This window comes from Cricetulus griseus, chromosome 3 (assembly GCF_003668045.3).
Source record: "Cricetulus griseus strain 17A/GY chromosome 3, alternate assembly CriGri-PICRH-1.0, whole genome shotgun sequence".
NCBI classification, from domain to species: domain Eukaryota; kingdom Metazoa; phylum Chordata; class Mammalia; order Rodentia; family Cricetidae; genus Cricetulus; species Cricetulus griseus.
The window spans coordinates 198,937,620-198,961,368 of record NC_048596.1 but is presented as its reverse complement, the minus strand read 5'-3'; the positions used below and the strand labels follow the sequence as shown (position 1 = coordinate 198,961,368).

Here is a 23,749-nt window from a genome sequence, read left to right as displayed (position 1 = left end):
GAACTGGTGATCATTGGGGTGCTCTGGGTGGCAGAACTGTATTCAAACCAACAGGCCAAGTCCTGACACTGCCCTAGTGGCCATGTCCTGTCCTGCTGGAGCCTCAGTTCACTGTTGTAGAAGAGGTGCCAAAGTCATCCTAAAGAGCCTGTGAGTGTAAGGCTAAAGGGCCATGTTTATTGCAGTGCTGAGACTGGCCTCACAGGTGGTGCCCTTGGCCTGGGAGCTCCTCCGACCTGAATTGAGGCCCCAGTTCCAGCTCTGCCTTGAAATCTAAGTGGCTTCCCTCAACAACATGCACAGCACCACCCAGTACTGGCATTGGCCTCCTCTTTATGTATGTGACGGGGGCCCAGAGATCTTACACAAATTCTCCAAGGTCACAGCCCCAAGTGTGGCCACTCCTTTTTCTTTCTTTCTTTTTTAATGTTTTGTTCACAGTGTATGTCAGTGTATAGGTATACCATGTGTGTATATAGGCTCACACAGGCCAGAAGAAGATGTCAGATCCCCTTGGAGTTGGAGCTTCCTGACATGAGGGCTGAAAGCCAAACTTGGATCCCTGAAATAGCAACAAGTGCTCTTAACCACTTAACCATTTCTCTGGCTCCCCAAGCATGGCCACTCTGTTTTTTTTTTGTTTTTTTTTTTTTTGAGACAGAGTTTCAGGGTTACTCTGTGTAACAGTCCTACTTGTCCTGGAGTTCACTTTGTAGACCAGGTTAGCCTCAAACTCACAGAGATCCACCTGCTTCTGTCTCCTGAGTGCTGGGATTAAAGGTCACCACCACTTGGCTCAAGTATGGTCACTCTTAAGCCCTGACCTTGGAGTGACCGTCTGATAAGACCCACACCACCCTAGTTTTCCCATGTGAGTAATGCCCCATCTGCTGGCATGCAGCTCTAAAACAGGAGGTTGTGGTGTACAGAAGCATTAGCAAGAGGCTTCCTCACCTCAAATGGGGGTAGACCCCCTTATGCCAATGGCCAGGGCCTCTCGAGTACCAAACCAACCACCCAAAGCCCCCACCATGCCCTGTGGAGTCTGTGGTTGGAATGTGGGTGCCCACCAGCTCACCACCAGTACCTACTTATCTAATCAGCCCATCGTTCCCTCCATCCCGCCCTGTGGCTCCTACAGGGCAGCTGGGGAGCGGCCCCTATCACAAGGATCACCCTGTTTGCTTTTGATAAAAGTCACAGTAAAGGAAAGAAAAAGGCATGAGCGAGAGAGAGGGAAGCCCCAGTCTGGCAGGGTCTAGAAGATTCTGCAGGTGAATATAAAACAGGGTAGGCAAACAGTATGGCCCAGAAGATACCTGCTCCTGCTAAAACCAGGGCCCAGAAAGGACAAGTGGCCCACCCCCAAAGTCACAGAGCAGATGAAGGAGGGGTGAGAGCATCTGGAACATGTTCTCTGGACCAAGCCACACTGAAAGACATTGTAAAAAGGGCCCTGTGCGTTATGCTTGCCCTTGCTTGGTTGTTGAGGCCTCAGAGTCTCTGTCCGCTAAGCAATTTTTAGGGAAGAAGGGGTGGGGGAGGGCATTGAAAGCAAGCTTGAAGAGGTCAAGGAACTTTCCCAAGGTTATATGGCCAGTAGGGAAAGTTCAGCCAGTTCCCTCTGACCCCAAACTCATGACTCCAATTTGGGTGGTGCTGGCTCACTCATAGCAAATCCCCTGTATCAGGCAGGTGGGTATGCCAACCTTAGCCACAAGATTTCCCATTTACAGATAGGAATGTGAGCAGCAATAGGGACAGAAAATGATCCTGAAAGCCCAGTATGGTCCCAGTACTCACTTGCAGGGAACTAAGCAGGGAATCTCAAGCCTGTGGCCATTGGCACAGCCAAGATGGAAAGATTTTCTGTTAGATATTCTATAGAGGGAGACGATGGCACCAACTAGGTGAGCTGCAGAATATCAAATACCATGGACACAAGCTTGAGCACTACGCTCAGAAGCAGAGGCACCAAAGGCCAGGATAAGCTCCATGGGAAATGGGAGGGTCTCTGCCCTGTCCCTCAGGACTCAGGGTATGAACTCGAAGAGCATCTGCAGCTGCCAGCCACCAGGGAAATCAGTCAGTTGGCTTCCTTAAAGTCTGATTTCTGACAGCATTTCTGGCCAGGCTGGGACGACAGGGGGCCACCAGAAAGCTGGGGTCAAGTCCTGGAAGGATGTGATCCACTCATACCAGGAAGCGGTTCTGCCCTGAACCACATATGTCCACCCTTGTGAAGGCAGCAAAGGACAGTGCTGGGACATACGAATGCAGTGTCTACAGAAGGTTACGGTGGGCTGGTCCATGGGGTGCTGCACCAGGATCCTGGGAAGCCTGGTGCTGTATTCCTCTCCTCTTTGTGCCCGAGGCCCCTCCCTCTCACTTCACTGCTCCCAGTGGCTCAAACCTCAGAGGAAACAGGTGTCTAGCTCCCTAGATTGCTAACCCTCAGGGATATTCCAGGCATCATGTGTCCCAGACTCAGGAAGGTATTGTGCCTGGGAGAAGGGGCAGCTGGTCCCAGGGGGTGGAAGGGCACCACTGCTTCTGTTCCCTACGTCTGTGAGCTTTTTTTGCCTGCCATCCAGTTTCCTCCTCAGGTCCTGTCACCACTCTGGTGGCCCTGGGGAGAAAAAGGTCAGCCTCAAGTTTCCTGTCTACAAAAGGGTGCAGGGTGGGATATGTATGTGTGGTTAGTTTGGTCTAGGGTCTGGGTCACTGGGAATCCTGGTGCAGGATTGGAGGGCTGGTCCAGAGTATTGAAGCCCTGGCTCTTCCAGCTAGCCTATGGCCCCTCCCTGGTCTCTGGGACTGTGCTTGTTGAGTATTGATTTTTTGACATGGAGCAACAGCCAGCTTTTATCGGCTGAACCCTGGCCCTTGCTAATGGCAGATCTGGGTCCACCTGGGAAGAGCAGGTTATGCAGGGTGGGGCTTTTCCTTCCTGGGATCTGTGGGGGCCTCTTAGCACCTGGGGTAACTGAGCTTGTTCTGGGGAAGGGCTGGCTCTCACAGAAGGTACATCTATTTATAGGTTGTAATGGAGCAAGGGATGCCTTCCTCCTCGACAGTGCCCAGGTGGCTGTAACTTGCTCCTCCTAGGTCTCTGTATGGTTCAGAGCCAGGATTCTAGCTCTGATCACCCCTACTGAACCTGGAGACAGGATTCCTTGGAGAGGGATACTACACCTGTCCCTTCAGGGCACAGCCAAAGCAGCCAGACCTGCTTGAGCCCCCACTCCCCATCAACAGACACACAGATCTCCCTTAGCAGCTTGTGTGCCACACCCAGGCAAGGAGCTCTTTCCTGCCTACCCTCACATGCCTGAGGAGGCTGAGAGTCATGGCTTCCAGGTTGCCTTGAAGTGCAGATATGTCTTTACTAGGCTTCTTTAAGAACTCCATGCTTGATGCTCCACCATCTTCCTCCAAGGATGGGGACAGAGGAAGCCTCATCAGTGTAGGTCACCCCCACACCTTCCTGTCTACTTGTGATGGCATGGACATCCTGGTCCTTGCCCAGAGCCTGGCTTCACCTGGCTCCATCCTGCGCAGTGCACTCACCCACCTTGTCTTCATTCTTTTGCCTTCTGGTGCCAGTTTCTAGTCTCAGTGGTCAGAAGGGTGAGTATGAGGGTGTGTGGAGGTGTTGCCAAGGGTGAAAAGGCCAGTCCTCTCCTACCTGGGGTGACAGCTGGCTGCCTAGCCTATAGGCACTTATGTCTTGGGGCCAACAGCTGACGGTGAGGCAGGTGCTGGGGAGGCCAGCATGTTAGGATGCAGCTACCACCTGGAGCACATTGGTCCTTCAGGGCCCAAGCATCTGCTGATTCTCTGTACACAGACCAGGGGCCCCTATGAAGGAGGCATATGCAAATGGGGAGACTGAGGCCTTGGCTACAGGGCCCCCAATCATTCTGGGTGTTAGGACTCCACCTCAGGATGAGTCAGGCAGGCACTGTGGAAGTTTGGAGACAAGGAGGTTTAGGGGCTTGTTAGCATCTCTGCTCAGAAGAGCCAGTGGCAGTAGCCTCAGCCTTTGAGGCCTCTGTCAACTTCATTTTTAACCTGGAGGCCAAAGGTGAAACCCAAGCCTCTGTCCTTCAAGCTCCCTGCCTGGAAAAGGGAAGAAGATGACATGGTGTGAGCAGGGGCTGGTGTGGGTTCAGGAAAGGGGATCACCAAGCAGGCTGGACCTGCCCTAGATCCACATGTCTCCTCCTGCAGCTCCCTTGCTGACTCTGGAATCAGGCACCCAGCATGGCTGGGCATTGGAGCTTGTGGTCCTGGGGCACCTGTCCCAGGAGCAAAGTGCCTTGTCCCACCTTTCCTCTTTCTGCATGTTATCTAGAATGTATTATCTTCAGGGTGGGCCTGGGGACAGGGGGAATTTGGGCAGAACTAACCAAAGGAGACAGTAGGAGTTTGATGTTTCCAAGTAAATGCCAGCGGAGCTGTGGTCAAGCCTGTCAGGTTCAGGGACTTCCTACAGATTTCCTATGGGGTCTGCATATCTCAAAATGATTCCCACTTTCTTGTGTAATCCTCCCCCCTCAACACAGGGTTTCTCTGTGTAATCCTGGCTGTCCTGGAACTCACTTTGTAGGCCAGGCTGGCCTCAAACTCCCAGAGATTCACTTGCTTCTGCCTCCCAAGTGTGGGGTTAAAGGCATGCACCACCACTGCCTGGCTCTTGTAGAAATTTTTTAAGGGTCAGATGTCCTCTGTCTATACTACAATGGCCATCCTCAGTTCTCACACATGATCTTTCTGGATAATTTCCCAGGGCTCCATCAAGTCCTTGCTTTGGCAGCAAACAGCTGTGTCAGGCCTTGGTTAGAGGGCTCCAACACACCCCACAGCACCACTCATATGGAGGGGGGGAGGGACACAGGAAGGCTCAGTGGATTAAAGGATGGATTCAAGGACCATGGTGATTCTAGGGGACCTGGATAGCCCAGCTGGGGGCAGGGCTGGGTGGGCAGGGCCCCCATGAGACACAATAAGGTATGATAGCATCTCGCCTCATCTCAGGCCGCGCTGGGCCCTTGCGTGCAGGATATGACCAGCCCTCGAGCCGACGGCGGCCCCTTTGTCCCATCTCTAGGGACCGATCTTATCGGCTGCGTCCACCGCCTCTATAATGGAAAAAATGCAGTGAGGAAATCAAAAGTTACGCACAGAGATAGAGGGGTAATAAATAAATAAATAAATAACTAAAGAGCCATCGTGGCTATGGGGAAGGGGTGCCTCTCAAAGAATAGTGCTATGTCACAGAGCTTGCAGGGAGTGGGTGGGAGTTGCTTCCTGGCTCCCATCTTGGGTCTGGGTAAGTCTTGGCAGCATGCTGGGTCTCACAGGGGTGGAGGCATCTCATAAATGCTGCTCATATGAGGGCAATGCTACCTATAACTAAGCAGAGCTGCCTCAGTTTCCCTTCTAGGGTAGGGTAAGACGAGAGGGGAGGGAACATGTCCTAGTACCCATGAGTCACAGTAGTGTGCCTTGGACCCTGGACCTGTGTGGATTCCAATTGTGGATATAGGGAAACACAAATTTGCCCCACTTCTGCTTCTTTGCCTTATCCTAGTCTCCCTGTCCATGGCCTAGAGAGAAAGAACAGCTTTGTGGATGAGGCCGTCACTGCTACCAGTAAAAAAAACTAGAGGAATGAGGATAGAGACCCAAGGTCACCTCATGCTCCCTTCTTATTTCCACAAGGTACTGTTGGTCATGGTAGAAATAGCTAGTGCCAATGTGGTTCTGGCCAGGATGGGACATGACAGCCAGAGAAGAGAGAGCTAACTGGCAGTCACTGGCTCTTACTCCTGTGGTTATGGTGCTAGCAAGTGATTTGCCAGTGATGGTCACAGTGCTAGGGACACTGTCAGTCAGGGTACCTGTGGCCAGTAAGCCAGTGGCGGAGCTAAAGACAGTAACAATACTGGGGCTCTGAGCAGCAGAAGTGACCACACAGGTGGCAACAATAGCTGTCACCTACCACACACACTGCTTATCAAGAGCAGCCTATCCTTCATGGGTCCCGAGGCAGATCTGTGGCCACCATTCTAAAGAGACTAGGACTCTTAGGGTTGAAATGACATGTAGACCTTATAACCAAGGAGGGAGCAGGAGGGGAACTGCTGGAAGCCCCCCTGGCAAGGCTAGGATCTGCCTTGCTGGTGTCTAGGCTAGTTGTGGGGCTGCTAGCTGGGCAGGAAGCCGGTGGGAGGGTGGAGAAGGAAGCGACTTGATTAGCTCCGCCACCGAGATAGCTTGCCCTGGCCACAGACAGCAGGTCCCGGAAGGGGGTGAGGTCAGTAGGCCACATGCAGTGGGCAGCCAGGCCTGAGGCTCCTTCTAGGGCTCCACCTGCATTTCCCACTGGATGTCCTGTTGTCTGTCCACCTATCCTCTGCCTCCAGTGCCCACTGAGATCCCCTTGTACTGAGATGTCAGGGTAGGTAATAGACACTCGCAAGAGTTTTCCCCAAAACTACCCATCTTGCTTGTCTGCCTCAGTTTCTGCATCTGTAATGGGGTACCACAGTGCCTCCTGCTGCATGGATAGTGTACTCTTATTTCATCTGAAGTCTTTTTGGGGCTCTGTTTCCAACAATACAGCAGCCAGTGGGATCTGTTCCTAGAACAGACCTACCTGGTATGCTTGGTCCCCCACTGCTCCTGATGCTATTATACCAGCTGTGCCTTAGGGGTCATCTATTAAGTGTCATAAAGAGCTTTGTAAGAACTCTGGGCCCTGGAGTGCATAGCCACTGGCCCTGCCCCCATATCTCAGCCACATTTCTGTCCCTTGGTGACTGGCGGCCACGCTAGCTGCTGTTCAGATGGAGTCCTCAACCCTGAGATCTGTAACAGGTTGACATGTACCCAATGCTCAGTGTATGAGAGGCAACGAGGGAATGGGAGCCAGCATGGGGAGGAGGACAGTTTGATGGGTCACCTGTGTATTGCTAGTGAGACCCCTCCCCACTGCAGTTTGTAGGGCCCAATGCCTCAGAACAAGTCTCAAGGTGGAATCTGAGCCACGTCTATCCCAGGACTCATATGGGCAGGGCCAGCAGGCAGCTAGGGTGTCCATCTCCATATAGCAGTCATCCTCCCATGGCCCATGCTGACCCAAGGCTATGACCTTTGAACCTTGTTTCCAGGATAACCATCTGCTTACCGCCACAGTCCCACCTTGCTGGGTCCTCTACCTCTGAGCCTCCTTTTTCCTCACCTTGCATTTAGATTTAGCTGTGTACATTCAGCTCAGGCCTTTTACCATGGCTTCTGTCCCAACAACTGTTTTTGGGAACTGTTTTTGATGATTTATTGGCTCAGAAAGCCCCACTATGACACCATCTAGAATCATCTCTGGCCTCAGACAAGGGGGTAGCAGTGTATCCAATACATCCTAGGAGGGCAAGGTCCTCTCTGTGTCTTTCCAGTCCCTGAGTGTGCCTGCCCATGGAGGTACTCAGTGACTATGCAGGAAGAATATATTATTCTGACTGTAAAGATACAATTTCCTTAGGTCTTTTCATCCATCTCCTAGCCTCAGATTCTTCATAGCAACCTGGGGTCTCAGAAAAACACAAGTCTTCAAAGGGACTCCAAACTTCTGGGCTGGTCTCTGAAGCTGACCCCAGAGTGACCCCTGTCATCTACTAGTGCCCCCTCCCCCGCTGGCTAATCTAAGACAAATAGGCCTATCACCGCCACGCCAGGCCCCACGATAACACAAAATAGCTGGAATGATTCTTCCCACCCACACATGCCAGCCAGCCAGTCAGTCGTGGGGAGGGGAGCACGGCCAGCTATCGGCCCATCTCCCAGGCTGTCCATCAGGACGAGCCGTCCTGCCTCAGCCACCAGATAACAGGCCTTGAGGTTCACACAGAAACCCCGCGCCTGTGAGATTAGTTAGCCGGACACAGTCTAGATAACAAGCTACCGCTCCATGGGAGGGAGGGGGCCCCCATCTCCTGCTTCCCTGGGACCCTGGGCAGAAGATCTGACTGGGGCCTCCAACAGGAAATGGCCAACAACACCTCCTATGGCCCGAGTACAGTCCCTTCCACCCTGAGACTGTGGGATAGATCACTCTGATCTATTCTTCCAGGCAGCTGATCAAATGCCTCCCAATGTCTTCTAGCATCTTAACTGTGCAGCCAAAAATTTTGGGATTGGGTGTGGCTCAGAGGTGGAGTGCTTTCCTAGTGTGTTTGAGGGCTGGCATTCTATCCCTAGCCCCATGACAAGACAAGGCTGTGAGGGCTTCCTTAAAGTCTATGGCTCATAACCTGGACCCTGACCCATCTGTGCCCAGCACTCTCTACCCATGCTCACCTAGCACTAAGGCTCCATCGTGCCATGCCCTCAATGTCTCAGGACCTTTGCATATTCTAGCTCCTTACCTGAATACCTCTCTCCACCCTAATTTGCCTTTCAATCATCAGCTTAGAGATGGGGTCCTTCTCTAGTGCTGTCATCTGCTCTCCCACTTGGCCTTGACACTCAGGCATCCCTTTGTTGATTGGCACTGCTCAGGGACACGCTAGCCTGGTACACGGCCAGCCTTCCTGGCCCTGCCTCAAGGAGCTGGGATGGGCTGACTGGCTCTCACTCAGTTCATAGAAGCTCCTGGAAAGAGTTCTGGGCTCCAAGAAACTCTTAGTGGAAGAGACACAGTCCTTTCTGACTTTTCTTTCCTTCACACTCTGCTCTAGTGGGGCAGCCTTGGCTTTGGGGCCTCAGCACACAGCTGGGCTTCCTCAGGCCAGAACTGTGGGGTCAGCTGAGCTCTGTGATCTCAGCTGTGAGAAACCACAGGACTCCCCTTCTCTGCTCCACTTTATCTTTGGAGTCTGGGGTAGGTTAACAGGTCTTAATCCTTCGCAAGGATCATGTAAGAAGTCTACAGTCACCTCCTTTCAAAAATGTGCATGGGAAGGTGCTGAGCACAGGGTGCCACCTCATTCCCAGTCGGTGCCCTCCCCTTCCACATCCTCCCCGGGCCTCGGGATGGTGCCATACCTCTACCTAGCACCTTGACTCTGTATGGGGAAGCTGCCCCACCCTCACGGCGTACCTACTTATTCTCTCCATCCCTGGACCTCACCCCTGCTGACCTGTCTCTCTGTATACACCCTCCCAGAAGGCCAGCCTGGGGCCCAGCCCAATGTGTATCCTCACATGAACTCAGGGCAGTGAGTCTGTAGGAGCTCAGGTGGCTCTCCTGCTGCCTCTCCTCCACTCCAGGGGTTTCCAGAACCAAGAACTGGGTCTTGCCTGGGGATGGTTGAAGGGGGATGGTCCTGGGTCACCTAACATGTTTACCTAGCACACCTAGCATGGTGTGCTTGGTGTAGCCTTCCCAAGTCACCCTGAGCTCCTCTTGCCCTTCTCTTTATGGTCTGCCTCAACTTCAGAATCTGCCCCTGGATCCTGCTCTCAAACAGTGACCAGAATAAGCTCCAGGCTCAAGACACCCACAGGGCAGAACACTGCTGAAGTCCTGGTGGTTCGCGACTCCCACTGCTAGCTATGGCTGCACTCATACTGACAGCGGGTGGAACTCTCTGGGTCTCTCCATTCACTTTACAGGAAAGCATACCTCAGGGGATGGTTTGGGGCCCCCATAGTGAGTCAGTTTGCTTCCCATCCTAATACCTGCACTGGCCTCCAGACATTCATATCCAGTGGGAGACTCATTACAGATGGAGTGTCACTCTGCTGGCACAGGCAGACATCACATAGCTGGTGTACTGATGGCACGCATGCTGTCTTTGGGAGGCCTGGAAAGGTCCTTGTTCCTCTGTGTCCCAGATCCCCCAATCTATGGAGTCTTGTGGAAGGAACTAGGTAGGCTATCAATTCCTTTGCTGAGGCCAGCCCTGGAGGAATTCCAAGGAAGAGGACCCCATACCATGCTACCTGATTGACAGGAGCTTCTGAGCCTGTTTGGTTCTGCTCTTCTTCCAGACACTTGTTCAAGACCATGCCAGATAGGCCATGGGGACCAGGGCAGGAAGGGCAGACAGAGTTGGGTGGGACTTGTATCCTGACAGGGTTGGTGTATCTGCAAGCTACGTCCTCCTGACTTTAAGGAAAGTGATAGGAGGAGTGTGACACTGAGGGGCACCAGGCACTGGGGACAGGTCCCCACATCCCACAATAAGGTAGCTGTGCAAAGTTACAGATCTACTTTCAAGCCTTCTGCATACCTGGATTTGAAACAGCTATCACTCCTGCAAAGAAGGTGATTTCAAAGATGACAACCCAGACTCTCTTCATTTCTATTCTTCTTCCCAATTAGACCTCAGCTGAGGACCACGAGAAGCCAGGGTTGGGTCTCAGCAAGGGTATCCCGAGCCCTGTATACAAGTTCCCAGAGGTTTGGGTCCACATTATGATCTGTGGCCCCTCAGACCCAGGGTGTGTCCCTGCTAAACCACAGGGGCATGTAAGCCCTCCTGCTCCATTCGTCTCTGTTTTCCCCTCACCTGCTGGGCTCAGGCCCAAATCTACAGGGCCCTGGGTTGCAGCCCCTCTGAGTCCACTCTCCCTTGGCTCACGGACTGCTAAGGCTCCAAGTTCTCTGGGTCTTTACATGGCCATTCCTTTCTTGTAAGCTCCCCTCTCTGGCATCTACAAACCACTCAGACAGCAAGACACAGTGTGGCTTAGAAGGACCATCTAAGCCACCCTCATTCTACAGAGCACCATCTGGTTTGTTTGAGCACTGACAGTAGGGCTTCCCTGTTTTGTGCACTTACGGACTTCTATCATGTGTGCCTGAAGGCACTTTCCTGGGGTTTTATAATCTACATAGGGCTACACCATCCCCACTGTCCAGAAAGGGTGCTGAGACTACACTGAGGGTTCAATACAAAGTAGGACTCTGGGCAGGTGCAGTCATCAGATCTGCAACAAGACATTGCCAATTGTGTTGCTCAAGTGCAAATATAATGCAAAATCATCTGCTGGAGGAGTTTCTGAACCTGCCTGCACCCTGTGTGAGGGAAACCAGGCCACCTAGTAGGTGACAAGCTGGAGGACCACAACTCTTCCCCAACTCCAATATACAGAAGATGAAACTGAGGTCCAGAGGTCAGCAGCCTGCCCATAGACACTCAGCAAATCTGGGCTCTTGCCTCTCACAGCAACAGCTTGGAAGACTGAGTGGCCAGTATCTGGCAAGACACAGAACTCTAGGCAGTGAACAAAAATGCCATCGTGAACTACCCAGACTGTAGAGTGCTACAGTCATCAAGTACCAGGCAGGGGCAGGAGGGAGCTAGGTGCAGTGATAGAACCATGAGAGGATAGGGAATCATGACAGTGATGGTAATTTATACAACCTTGGGACAGCACTCTAGTGTTTATAGAGCTCTTGAGTAAGTGAAACTATACTCGGGTCTGCAGCAGTCAAGTGACTGCCCCTGGGTATCACTGGAAGCATGGAAATTAGGAGGCGACATGGGGGTTTCTTGGAGGCCTTCCCCTGCCTTTTTTCTACTCCTGTGCATGAGTGTGTGTGTGTGTGTGTGTGTGTGTGTGTGTGTGTGTGCATGTAGGCCCAAGGTTGATGCTGGGAGTCATCCTTGATCACTCTTCTACCTTATTCACTGATGCAGGGGCTCTCAAGCAAACAGAGTTCACTAATGGCCAGTACTGTTAACTAGCTTGCTCTGGGGATCCTCTGTGTCTGCCTAGAACTACAACAGGTAGGCTGCCATGTCTACTTAGCATTTATGTGAAACACCAATCTTCATGCTTATGTGGCAAACACTTTAATTGCTAAGCCATTTTGCCAGTTTTTTCCTGGAGGACTTCTCTTCATCTGCTCTAGGCCTGGGTCATCAGGAGATGAGCTATCTCACATATATATATTAGCTATGAAGAAGTAATAAGACCAGGCTCTTGGACAGTCACTTTCTGGGGCCTGTGTAAGTCTTATCTCATCTGGAGAGGAATCTGATGGGTGACCCCTTATATTTACAAGCCTGGGTCACAACATGAGATGGTGTTCAGTATGGGCACAGCCCTCTGGAGAGGTCAGCTCTGGACTGTCAGCTCCATCTTAGGTCCAGAGACTACCCACTTCAGACAGAGCAAATGGGAATGGGCTCAGGCCCAGGCACTTCTCTGAGCCAGACAGAGCCAGAGGAAGACTTAAGAGTTGAAGCCAGCTCTATACCTTCTCTTCAGAGAGTAACAGTAGAAGATGCCTCTCAAGCAGGGTCCCTAGCACAGGTTCCTAGGTCTTCTGGAATGGGGCTACAGGCCAGAGGTCAGAAAGAGTCAAAGGCAACCAGCAAGGCAAAAGTGGTCACTTGGTCTGTCACCAGACTGGGCATTGCCTTCAGGCCTTAACCCTACAACCCCATCACAGGCTTGGGCAGCCCTGGAGATAAGAGCCCCCTGGGCCTCTCTAGCAGCTTCCCCACTGGGTGATAAGCAGGGCCTGTGTGGGAGCTGATAGGCAATGGCTACCATGGCGGTTGGCCAGCGGCCACTTATCAACCCCATCGCTGCCCACTACACAGAATTCCTATCTGTGGGAGTCGATAGGGTACTGCCTGGGCCCTGGGGATGCAAATAACTCGGGAAGCTGGGGTGCACCCTGACCCCAAACCACAGTCCATGGAGCATGGCCTTCACAGGGGGGCAGGGCAAACTACAAGGGCTTCTCCATCTAAAAAATGAAGTAATAATACTCATGTGGATGAGGACAGTGGATAATTGGATGTTGGTGACCTGGCATCTGAACCTCTATAGCAAGACACAGTTCCCAGCCAGTGATGTGGACTGCCCTGCCCTGCACTGAAGTGGGTATGACGCTGTGCTGGCCCCATGGGGCTGATATAAGGACCGTCTATGCCTTCTACCTGCTCAGTGGCCACTGAAGTCCATAGACACACATGATCCTTGCCATCCCCAGAAGGCATTGTCCACTCTATGCTTGTGGACATGGAACAGAGACACACAGGGACTCCTGGTGCTGAGTCACCCTTCTAGCTGGAGAAACTGATCACAGGGCTGGTTAGAAGCTGGGCAGTCTGAACACAAGGCTCTGCCCAGTTCCATAGCTTTGGGCATGTGAGTGCAAAAGGCCCTGGCACCCTGTGATCAAGTGATGAAGTACAATTACTCCTATCATGGTACTGTGATCTGGGGACTCTGGCCTCAACTGAGTTAGGACCCTGGGTCAGTGACCAACTCCCACCATATACCTCCAGAGGAGTGGACATCTTTGCCATACATTTCTGCCAGGTCATCTAGAACCTTGAGAGGTGGTAAGCATCAATGGACTAAGGGATGGCAGAGGGGAGTGCCCCAGGACACCAGCCATGGGACATTCCATGACTGGACTTAACATCACCAACTGACGCCTGTATTCTTCTAATGCCTTAGGACCCCACCCAAACACTCATATGTTCAGTTAAGTGTCCAGTTAAAAGTCTACCCTTTTCCAATTTGGGTCCCAAGTTCCCCGGGCGGGGGGGGGGGGGAGGAGGAACAGGGTCTCTGCCCTGGGAAAGCCTTCTCTGATCCCTCAGCAAGACAAGACCCTTGACATGCCTTCTATCCAAGGATAGGAATCTGGTTGTGATAACACCTAGAAGCTCATACACAGATGACACTCAGTGACTATGCACACATGTGTGGCCCACCCACATGCTCAGGCTCCAAACTCCTCCCTCATTGATATACCACTTACACGTACACCACTTATCCCATCTCACCCACTTGCCCTGCACAGTGGCCCTCAGCCCTCACTCACTAAGAGGCCTGGAAATCACTGACGCCCCCGCTGTGCTCCTGGGCCATGGTATCTGTTTATCAGAAGCAAGGGTACCATGATTGCCACATTCTGCGAGAGCTGAGATCCAGCTGTCAATTCTAGCTTAGCATGTGACCAGTAGCACTCACTGTCTGAAGATGTACAAAGGTACAGGCCTGATTGGCTTGTGGGGCAGATGGTAACTAGGAACTTCAAATGGGCTGAAAAGCCCCCAGGAAGAGCAGGTGCTTTCCTTCTCACACAAGCCTGAGCCCACCTGAGCACTACCCAGCTTAGAATCTCAACCATCTGCTGTTTGGAAGACCCCAGACTGGCAGCTCCAGCCACATCCTCTAGACACCCCTCCAGGTGCCTGTCCCTGCTGTCATCTCTCAGTCCTCATTGCCAGTCACACCAGACCCTCCAAATGATTCTGCCTACACCACAGGCTCAGGGTGAGGGCACTGTGAAGACCAACTCAGACCACATTGCTTGGGCCAGCTGCACAGACCTGGGTACCAGTGGTCTCCAAGAATCCAAGATAGCCTAGCCCCCAACTGACCCAGAAGGCTGTAACAAGGCTGCCCTGGAGTCATAGCAATGCTGTGCTGGGCTAGTCAGCTTGGTTACCTGGTCCACTCCAGGGACTGGCAATGGCTGCCTCTTCTTCCTTTTCCTCTTTCTCTTCATCCTGGGGCCCCATCTCCAACTCCTGCCCCTCCATATCCTCAGGACCTTCTGGGGACTCAGGGGGTGCTGGCACTGTGGATGGACTCACATCTGTAGAGAGAAAAATAATGTCACATTCTTTCTGGGCTAGCCTGTGACCAGGAGGGAAACTGAGGCGAGGTGGCACCTGCCCTCATGCCTCATTTAACTCTGCAGGTTTCCTTTTGGTCTTGTAAAGCCCTCAGCCCCTGCTGATCACAGCAATAATAATTATGCCTTAGCTGCTGTCTGTCCCAGCCAAGTGCCCACCCAGTGCACCTAAGCCTGTGGCCTTTGGCTCACTGGTCTCTGTAACAGCTGGGCCCCTCCACTAGCCCCGCACCCAATTCCAGCCCAAAGGGCATGTTTGCCTTCCTGGCGAGCCAGATAACCAGTGTGGCCCCCGATCGATGCGCTCCTGTAAAGCCCCCTGGGTGACGTCATGGGAACAGCAGATTATTAATACCACGATAAGGGCTGTGATTAACATCAAATAAATCAATCCCATGGTATAAAAGTCCTATTATTTTTGGCTATAAATCAAAGTGGCTGGCATCTGAGCTCCAGCCACTGCGAGGAGCCGTGCTGGACCCGCCTGAATGTCAGATATGCTCTTGCGCCGTTATCGCGCCCATCACTGCGTTATCACAGCCGCCGGTGCCAGGTGCAGGCCTGGCTGTTTGTCCCAGATCCTTCCCGGCCCCACCCGCCTACCCCCTCAGCAGCCCCAGCTCCCCAATCAGATAAAGGCCAGCTCCCCGGGAAGCCATGGGTCAAAGTCCAGTAGCCGCCAACCACTTGCCCTTTGGCAGCTGGGCCACAGCTGCCTTAGTGCAGCTCCTGATGGTAGCACTGATGGTGAAGGAGATAAGATGGCAAGCCTGTGAGCATAGCACCTGCTCTCCTGGAGGTCATCTGGTAGAAACTGAGGCTGAGAGGTGGTCCAGAGCCAGCCATAGATAGCTTTACCCCTCAGTACTGTATGCCGGCAAAAGCAAAGAAAACAGTCACAATTAACAAGGGCCTGACTGGAGACTGGCCTTGCACAGGCCACCTCACTCCTGGGGCAGGTGTCTCTGGAGAGCTGATGGTGATGGAGTTAGGGCTTGACCCCGAGGGCTTTGGTCAAGGAAGGGCCAGAGCCTCAGGCTGGGTGCTGGGCCTGGTAAAAAGAAGGGAAGTGGGAGAGTCCCTGCCTTACAGCTGTTGAGTAAGGGACTCTGATGCTCTGGTGGGGAGCACAGTGAGGAGTCCCCAGGAATGAGGGTCTGGAATTTCTGTTCCCCATTCAGACCCCTGAGTATCTCTCTGATGTCTGTCTGTCCTCTATGTCATTCCCTGTCTGTCATCTCTGTTGTCCTGTCATTATGGTCCTCCTCCGCCTTCCTCCTTGTTCGTCTCCACCCTCCACCTCTACCCCAGCCTACCCCCTCTCAGCGTGTGTGTGTGTGTGTGTGTGTGTGTGTGTGTGTGTGTGTGTGTGTGTGTGTGTACGCACGTGCGCGCCTTTTCATGTGTGGTGGCCAGAGAACAACCTTGGAGGTCCTTCTTTAGTTGCTCTCTACCTGTTTTTTTTGAGATACTGTCCGTCATTAGCCTAGGACTCACCCAATCCGGCTAGGCTGGCTGGCTAGTGAACCCAGGGTCACACCTGTGTTCACTTTCCCAGTGTTGGGATTATAAGCACCACACTTAGATTTTAGAGACGCTGAGGCTCAAACTCAGTCCTCCAGCCTGTGTCAAGCATGTTATTGGCCAGGCCATTTCCCAGGTCTTTGTCCTCTTTGTTGTACTCCTCTACCCTGTCTGCTGTCCATTCTCTGCTCCATCCCTGTGGTCCCCTATACACTTGCTGGCACTACTGCCACAGTACCAGCCTTCTTTGTATATAGTACGGGTGGTTGCTTGGGGATCTCTGCTTAAGGTCACTACCTGTCTCTCCTTTACTTCTGGTCACATCACCAGTTGATTATCCTCCCAGTGGTCCAATAGCTACACTGTCCAATCAGAGGCTGGTGGGCAAGGTTGGGGTGTGGCTCAGTGGTACAGTGCTTGCCTAGTATGCCTGAAGCCCTGGGTTTAATCTCTGGCACTGGGGTTGGGGTGGGAAGAGATTAGTGGGGGCTAATTCAGACTCTGCAAAGAATAGTAGCTTGGGGCTGCAGGTGGAACAAGGGTTCATGCGTATGGAGTGAAGTTCTTCTGCAGCTCGGCGCTGCAGACAGACATGGCAAGGCTGAGTCAGGATGTAGGTATTCCTTAGGTACCTCTCTACCATCCCTCCAGAACTCACTGGCCTCCAAAATACTGTCTATCAAGTACTCTGCCTCTATGAGGTCCCTCTTCCCAGGACTTCAGGGCACATCTGAAGTCTCACTGTCCTACATCCAGCCCCTAGCCTGAACCGGTCTCCTAGAGTTTGGGTGGTGTGGGTGTCTGTGGGGTTTCCTTCCATGGCATGTTTTCAACCTCAGAAATGCACTCACCTGGAAAACTGCAACCAGGAGGCCCAGTAGAGTCTGAGGAGGTCGTGAGGGTGAGAAAAAGGGGACAATGTGACAGTGGGATGAGTCTAAACCCAGACCTAGGTCAGATCCTTGCTGGAGTTATGAACCGTGACCCCTCCAGACAAACTTCTTAACCTCTCTGGGCCTCAATCCTTTAATTCATCGTTTACAGTGTGTTTTTTGCCTCCTAAGAACCTCACAGCTCTTCCTGGGTGCGGCTTGATGATGTATATGGACCCCAAGCCACAGCCCTGCAGATCCTGTGGACACCGTTTCACAGTGGTAAACAGGCTGGGAGTGGCATGGCTTCCCTGAGATCTAGCCCTGAACAGGATTTTTCCCACCCAGGCCTCAATTATCTTAGCATGAGGTTGAGCCTCCAACTCATGCACAGTAGATACCCCTCTCCCCTGATCTCTTTAGGTCCTGGGGACAGTAGCTGGAGGATACTAAGCATCAGCTACCTGCTGAAGCCCTCTCTGTCCTCCCACGAGCTCTAGGCAAGACACTGATCTGCACACTCACCTTCTCTGGGTGGGCTTGGGGACTCCTCTATGGCTGGGGCCTCAGGGGATGTGGCCTCTTGCTCCATGGGGCTGATGCCCATGGCCTGGGTTTCTTCTCTAGCCTCCATATCTCTGAGGGAACCTGTGGACATAAGCCCCAGAAAAGTCATGAGATGCTTCTGGGTAAGGCCACCCTGGTTTCCTAATGGCAAAACAGGCTCAGCTTTGGTGCTTAGGTAGAGTGGGTAGCAGGACAAGGGCAGGGCCAGCCACCCACCGAGGCAGAGGTGTGACTCCTGGGTCTCCTGGCGTCTAGTATGTTCATGCTTTGTTTACCTCCCACCCTGCAACAATTCCTAAGCTTTGGTGTCACTTGATTCATTTCCTATCCTTGCCTTTCATGTTGTCTGTCCCTCCTCAGGTAATGATACCTGTTTGCCAGGTCATGAGTCTCAGTCCTTCCCAACCATACGCTCCCAATAAAAACCAACATGGAGTCCTTTGGGGCTCAGATGGATGTTTCAGGTCTTCCTGCCTCACAGGTTCACACACAGACTCACACTCACAGGCTCACACACAGACTCAACGGGTCACACAGACTCTTGAGGTCACACAGTAGACATGTCTACTATTTGCTTATGGTCTCCTGCAGGAAAACTCCCAGGCCCCATATGTCAAGCCACCACACACTTGGGGTTTGGTCCAGGACTCTCCAATGGTGAGTTCTTGTGCTCACTACATTGGGCAAACACATGATGGACACAAACATAGCAGCTGCTGGACTGGGTCAGGACACAGGTATCCTTCACAGTGGGTGCTGGGCATCTTTGCTCCCCTCCCTCCAGATCAGTTGGGGGGCATCCACCTTGAAGTGGGAGATGGCAGGCTGGAATAAACCTCCAAGACTCTACAATGACTCCCAGAGGACACCAAGCACAGGTCAGGAGTGATGCAACCTCTGAAGTTACCCCAGGGTATCAGTGACAGGAACAGAACTAAGGCCCAACTGAAACCCTTGGCCAGCCTGGCCCTCAGTTCATGCTCTTAAGCCACAGCTTGCAGAGGACACTTGTCTTGTTTTTTTTGTAGTCACTGAGGAGAAGAGCCTGTGTCTTGGGCACACCCACTAGCATGGGAGGGGCCTTGAGACTTAGAGCAGTGAAGCCTGAAGACACTAGAGAAAATAACCTAAAAGGCCATGTGTCACAGGGCCTGAGGATACTTGAGGGTGAGGTGTCTGCCTTAGGGTAAAGGAAGGGGCAGAAGGCATGTAAGAGCCATCTTTGGTTTTGTTTTGTTTTTCAGACAGGGACTCATGTATTACACATTGGCCTTGAACTTACTATGTCAGTGGCTCTCACACTGGGGGTCACTCCTAAGACCATTGAAAAACAGATATTTACATTACGATTCATTTCAGCTGCAAATTTACAGATATGAAGTAGCAACATAGTAATTTCATGTTTAGGGGTCACCACAACATGAGGAACTACTTATATTAAAGGGTTGCAGCATAAGGAAGGTTGAAAACCACTGTACTCTGTGGTAGAGGCTCCTGCCTCTACCTCCTGAGTGCTGGGATTATACCTGGTATATGCACTGTGGGACTCTAACCCAGGGCTTTGTGTATGGTAGACAAGTGCTCTACCAACTGAGCAATGATCTTGCCACTTCAAAGCCATTTCTGGGGGCAGGCCAGTGTCTTCAGACAGGGGGATGGTCTAGGATGCATCCCTTTGACACTTGGGGGCCCCCAGCCTTTCACAGCTAATGAAACCTGCTGCTTTCCAGGACAGCAGCTTTTCAGGAGGAATGGGGGTTCTGTGGAGACCTGCAGGCCTGTGCCAGGGCCATCAATACCAACGCATGTTAGTACACATCAAATACCTAAGCCACTGTGGAACCCATGGTATTGGTCACGTCAATGGCATGGGGACCCATGAAGATGGAATAGAGGCCAGGCTGGGACCAGGTTTGTAGGACGATCTTTCAGATGGGATGGGGAACAGATTTCTGTGTCTGAAGGACTATGGTGGCTGTAATCCAGGCCAGGCCACACTACTGGGGTCAGTGACCTCCTGTTCACATGGGCCTCAAATGGCCAGACAGCATTCTAGGATGCAGGGGCCTTATGACATTGCATGTGGCTCCTGAGGGCAGGAAAAACCAAAGAACCATAGTGGTTCCTAAGCCAGAACGAGGGCAAGCGCAGGGGGTGAGACCAGGAGATGCTATGTGTGGGAGAAGGTAGTTGCACCTGCAACAGAGTGTAGTGGGTGGGAGTGAAAGCAGAGTCCCACCACATTGGCTTTTGAGGTCTGGAAAGGAAGGACTCCAACTTCAGCCTGGGGCACTGCGGTGACATCACAAGACCCAGGAAGGGGAAATGAGATAGGTTTCCTAGCTGCAGTCCTGTGGGTGCTAGCTCTGGACCCAGCCTACCAGAAACAGGGCTAAGGCCCACAGTGGCAGACACACATGCCTTGATCAGTATGACCTTGAACTAGGGCTGGAAAACAGTGGTGGAGGTCCACCCTGAGCAGAGCCACCCTTCAGGACACTGGAGACAGCTCTGCCGAGGCTCAGCACCCATCCCTCTGTAGGAGCTCTGTGCCGCTCCAGGGGCTGGAAGGCATGTGGAGTCTCAGTTATTTGTTCCAGCAGTGGGATGAAGCCTGCTCTCAGGAACTCTGGGACTGGCATTGGGCTGGGTCAATGAGGGGGCACAAGCAGAAACATCCTTCCCTAGCAATGTCATGGAGCCCAACCCAGTGCCCACCCAGGTGGATCCCCCACACCCAAGTGCCCGGAGCTGGGATGTTCCTCCATTTACAAGAACAAAGGCGGGCACCCCTCACAAAGCCTTGTGGATGAGCGTGGAGAAAGAAGCTGGGCTGCAAGGCTGTTCATTCTGATGTTGTTAATTCAGTTCCAGAACAATTAAATAGCTATGATAATGCAGGAGGCAATCACCACTGGCAAACAGAGAGAGCCGGCAGATGGGATGTGGCACATCTGCCCGGGGCTGCTTTGGCGTTCTGAGCCCTCAGTTGGCTTCAATGGAGCCTAAGCTGGCACTGGGCCCTCTGGTGCACCTAGACCCATAAGGGCTGTGGAGTGTAGAAAAGGGGGAAGTTGGCCTTATATGTCAGGGGTATCCGTGAACCATGACTGGACTTTGTCCCTCCCCAGGATGCCCTATGCTAGGGTCCCCAACCAGACAGAGTGACAGATAAAACTGTGTCCTTGCTCTTTGACCTTGGCCATTCTCCCTCTCTGTACTCCATCTCCTCAGCTATGCATGGAAACTCTCACAGCTGCAGCCTCCCAGGACAGCTCGCTGGCACTATCAAAGTGCAGCTCAGGGTGCTGGGGCCCAGGGCTTTACAAACACCAGCTGTCACTGGTTACTGCACCAATGGCCCAGCAGGGCCAGGAGATGGGGAAAGCAGTTATTAAGCACAAACTGTGTACAAGGGGCCTTGGCTCATCACCACTTCACAAATGTCCTTCCTTCACCTCTCTCACTTACACAGTCCGGTGAGGTCATCTTCCAGTCCTGTCTCAGATGGGGGAACTAAGGCACAGAGGGTTTATGCTGGGTTATCTTGGTATGTAGAGGTAATACAGAATATGTAATGTGAGCCAGACTGGGTGCCATGGGAATGGGGACAAAGAACAGTAGGGTGTAGAGTGGTGAACCTAAGGCCAATCCTATCTAAATTCCAAACATCCCCCTAGTGAAAAGTCTGGGTTGCAACTACTTTGTGAATGGGTAAACTGAGGCTCATTCAACTAAGGCAGAACAGCTTGCCCACGATCCTCAAGGAAAAGGCAAGGGGATGGTGCATGGAGACAAAGGGACTCAGACAACATTATGACCTGACCAGACAGGTTGGATCCTCAGCACTGTCTTGAACCTCACCTCCCATTACTCATAGTGAGGGTGATGCTGGCCCTGTTGCCTGGCTACTGCCCAGTTGGAGATGTCTGGGCACAAGACCACATTTCTGCTCAGTAGCATCCACAGGCCACCATGGTGGTCACCCACTGCCAGGACAGCACTGGGAGCAGCCCCGCATAGTGCCCCGAGCCCCTTGGTTATCACAAGGAGCAGATGCCCAAGCGCCCATCCGTCTCCTGCTCATTAAGCCGGACGCCGCTTGGGAATGAAAACATAATAGCTATTTGATTGGGGGTGAGATATTTTGCATATTGGCTCAGAGCTGATAGCGGAATTTCATCAACTCCCTTTTTCATGCTTTAAAACTGAATTATGGAGACAGGCTCTGTGTGGCAGGCTGATGCCCACTTCCTTCCAGGTCCCTGTGTAAGTGAGGATGAGTACAGCTCTCTCCCAGCTTTGATGAGTTGCACTGAAGGGTGGTGGTGGTGATTTTGAAATCACCACGTGGAGGTCACTGCAGATTCTGAAAGAGGGACAAAGTCCCCCAGTCTGTGCCCCTCAGGCAGCAAGGTCATGGGTGAGACTCCTGCAGACTCCCACATGGGGATATGAACCACTGTAAGAACCAGAGCAGCACCCACCTTTCCAAACCCAGTAGAAGTCACAGACCAAGGCCCACGGGAGCCTGCCTGGGTCACCCAGAGTCTTTCCTCCCTTCCTACAGATGGAACAAAGATGATCGGGGGCAGCTGCCTGCCCATCCTTGGGCAACAGAGCTCAGAGACGGATCCCAGGTAAACCCCCAGAAACCAGGCAGCCTCATTCCAAATCACAGTTGTTTCATCTATTTACATACTCATTATTCACTCAGCAAACCTTTCCCGTGCCTTTGTTGTGCCAGATTCAGGCCCAGGAGCTGGAGACAAACCAGTGACCAAACTTTTTTTCCCAAAGGAAAAGAGGTGCCAGTGTGCATGGCAAGAGGGAGAGGAGAGGTGTGGTGAGGGGAGGTGACAAGGACTGACAAGAGGCTCCCTGACAGTGGGCCAGGGAAAAAGTAGTAGGGTAGAGGGACAATGTACACCAGGCAAAGTAGGACCGTTCCCTCATGGAAACAGGGGCAGCCTCTTGTGGAGGCTGGAGTCCACACAGCCATATGGGATAGTGGCTGGGAGCACAGTCTGGGGCTATTGTGATAATTGATGTTCCTTTCAGGGCCAGGGAGGGCCATCAGGAGGAACAGGAAGCCCCCCCCACACACTTTGGCTGGTAGAGGCCTAGCCTCTTCACCTCAGTGGAATGGCTTGACACTGCCAGGAGGGAGACCCTGGCCTCCAGCAGGACCCAGCTGCCAGATAAGGCCCTGATAACAGAGAGAAAATAGCAACAGATACAGACTTTCCCACCACTGGGCAGCAGGCAGCTAGGGCCATGGTGGGGATAGACAGGCGGCAAGATAACCCTGCCCTCCCCGAGGAGCAGAATTTAGGGAGCTTAGCGTCACAGGACTAAGCCCAGTGGGGGACTGTGTCTAAGGGCCTGTGTCTCAAGTCTAAGGTCTAAAGCCTTACTTCTTGGCTAGTAGACACTATGACCTGTGACAGTGGGTCCTGGTCAGCAGGAATAGATGGAGTACAGGCCTCATCTAAGTAGGGAATCTGATCCAGTCTATGCTGGGGCATGGAAACTGAGGCACATGGCATCCCAGAGCTACAGCCTGCTATACACTCCAGGCTCTTCAGACAGACTTGAATTTTCTTTAAGTTCTAATGGCTTGAGGATACCCCTGTCAAAAAGCATTAACGGGGGTGTGTTGAGGAACCTTGGAGACGTCTCTGACCCCATTGCGTCAAGTCCTCAGGATCACCTCAGGCCATATTATACACAGTGCAATGGGGCAGGGCTCGCACAGTAGAGTCCCTGTCACTTCTAACCATACTACTTGGACACGGCCCAAAGCTGTCTTGCCAGTGAGGGAAGGTCCAGGCCCCTCAGCATGTGCCCACCTTACATGCTTTCCATGTAGGGCATCTGTCACCAGTCCCCAAACCTGTCCTTGAGAGGCTGCTGCTCTCCCTATAGAACTCCTCAGTCTATTCAAGGACTTTTCTCCTTTAGAGTCCCAAACCCAGTGGGCTGCTCTGTCTCCTCTGGCACCACCAACTTATTAGGCTGCTCACTATAAGGTCAGAGACCTGTGTGGCCCTCAAGGCTTAGTAGATATTCAGCATGCCTGGGAAGGGTGAAGGGCCATTTGAAGCTCAGTGTCTGTGTCAACCTTGACCTCAGACTCAACTCAGGATGGCCCTGGGGAGGTGCT

The 23,749-nt window shown here is 52.6% G+C and overlaps 1 protein-coding gene across 2 annotated transcripts in view; it reads right to left on the bottom strand.

The window, feature by feature from the left end:
* Positions 1-23,749, bottom strand: part of Zfpm1 (zinc finger protein, FOG family member 1) — a 60,330-nt gene that overhangs the window by 18,327 nt on the left and 18,254 nt on the right. For both annotated transcript variants that reach the window (XM_035442732.1, XM_027410676.2), the window contains 2 exons: positions 17,542-17,664; positions 14,432-14,581 (listed from right to left, as the gene is read on the bottom strand). In XM_035442732.1, coding sequence (XP_035298623.1) covers positions 14,432-14,581; positions 17,542-17,650 — 259 coding nt within the window. In that variant the 5' untranslated portion in view covers positions 17,651-17,664. The remainder of the gene's footprint in view (positions 1-14,431; positions 14,582-17,541; positions 17,665-23,749) is intronic.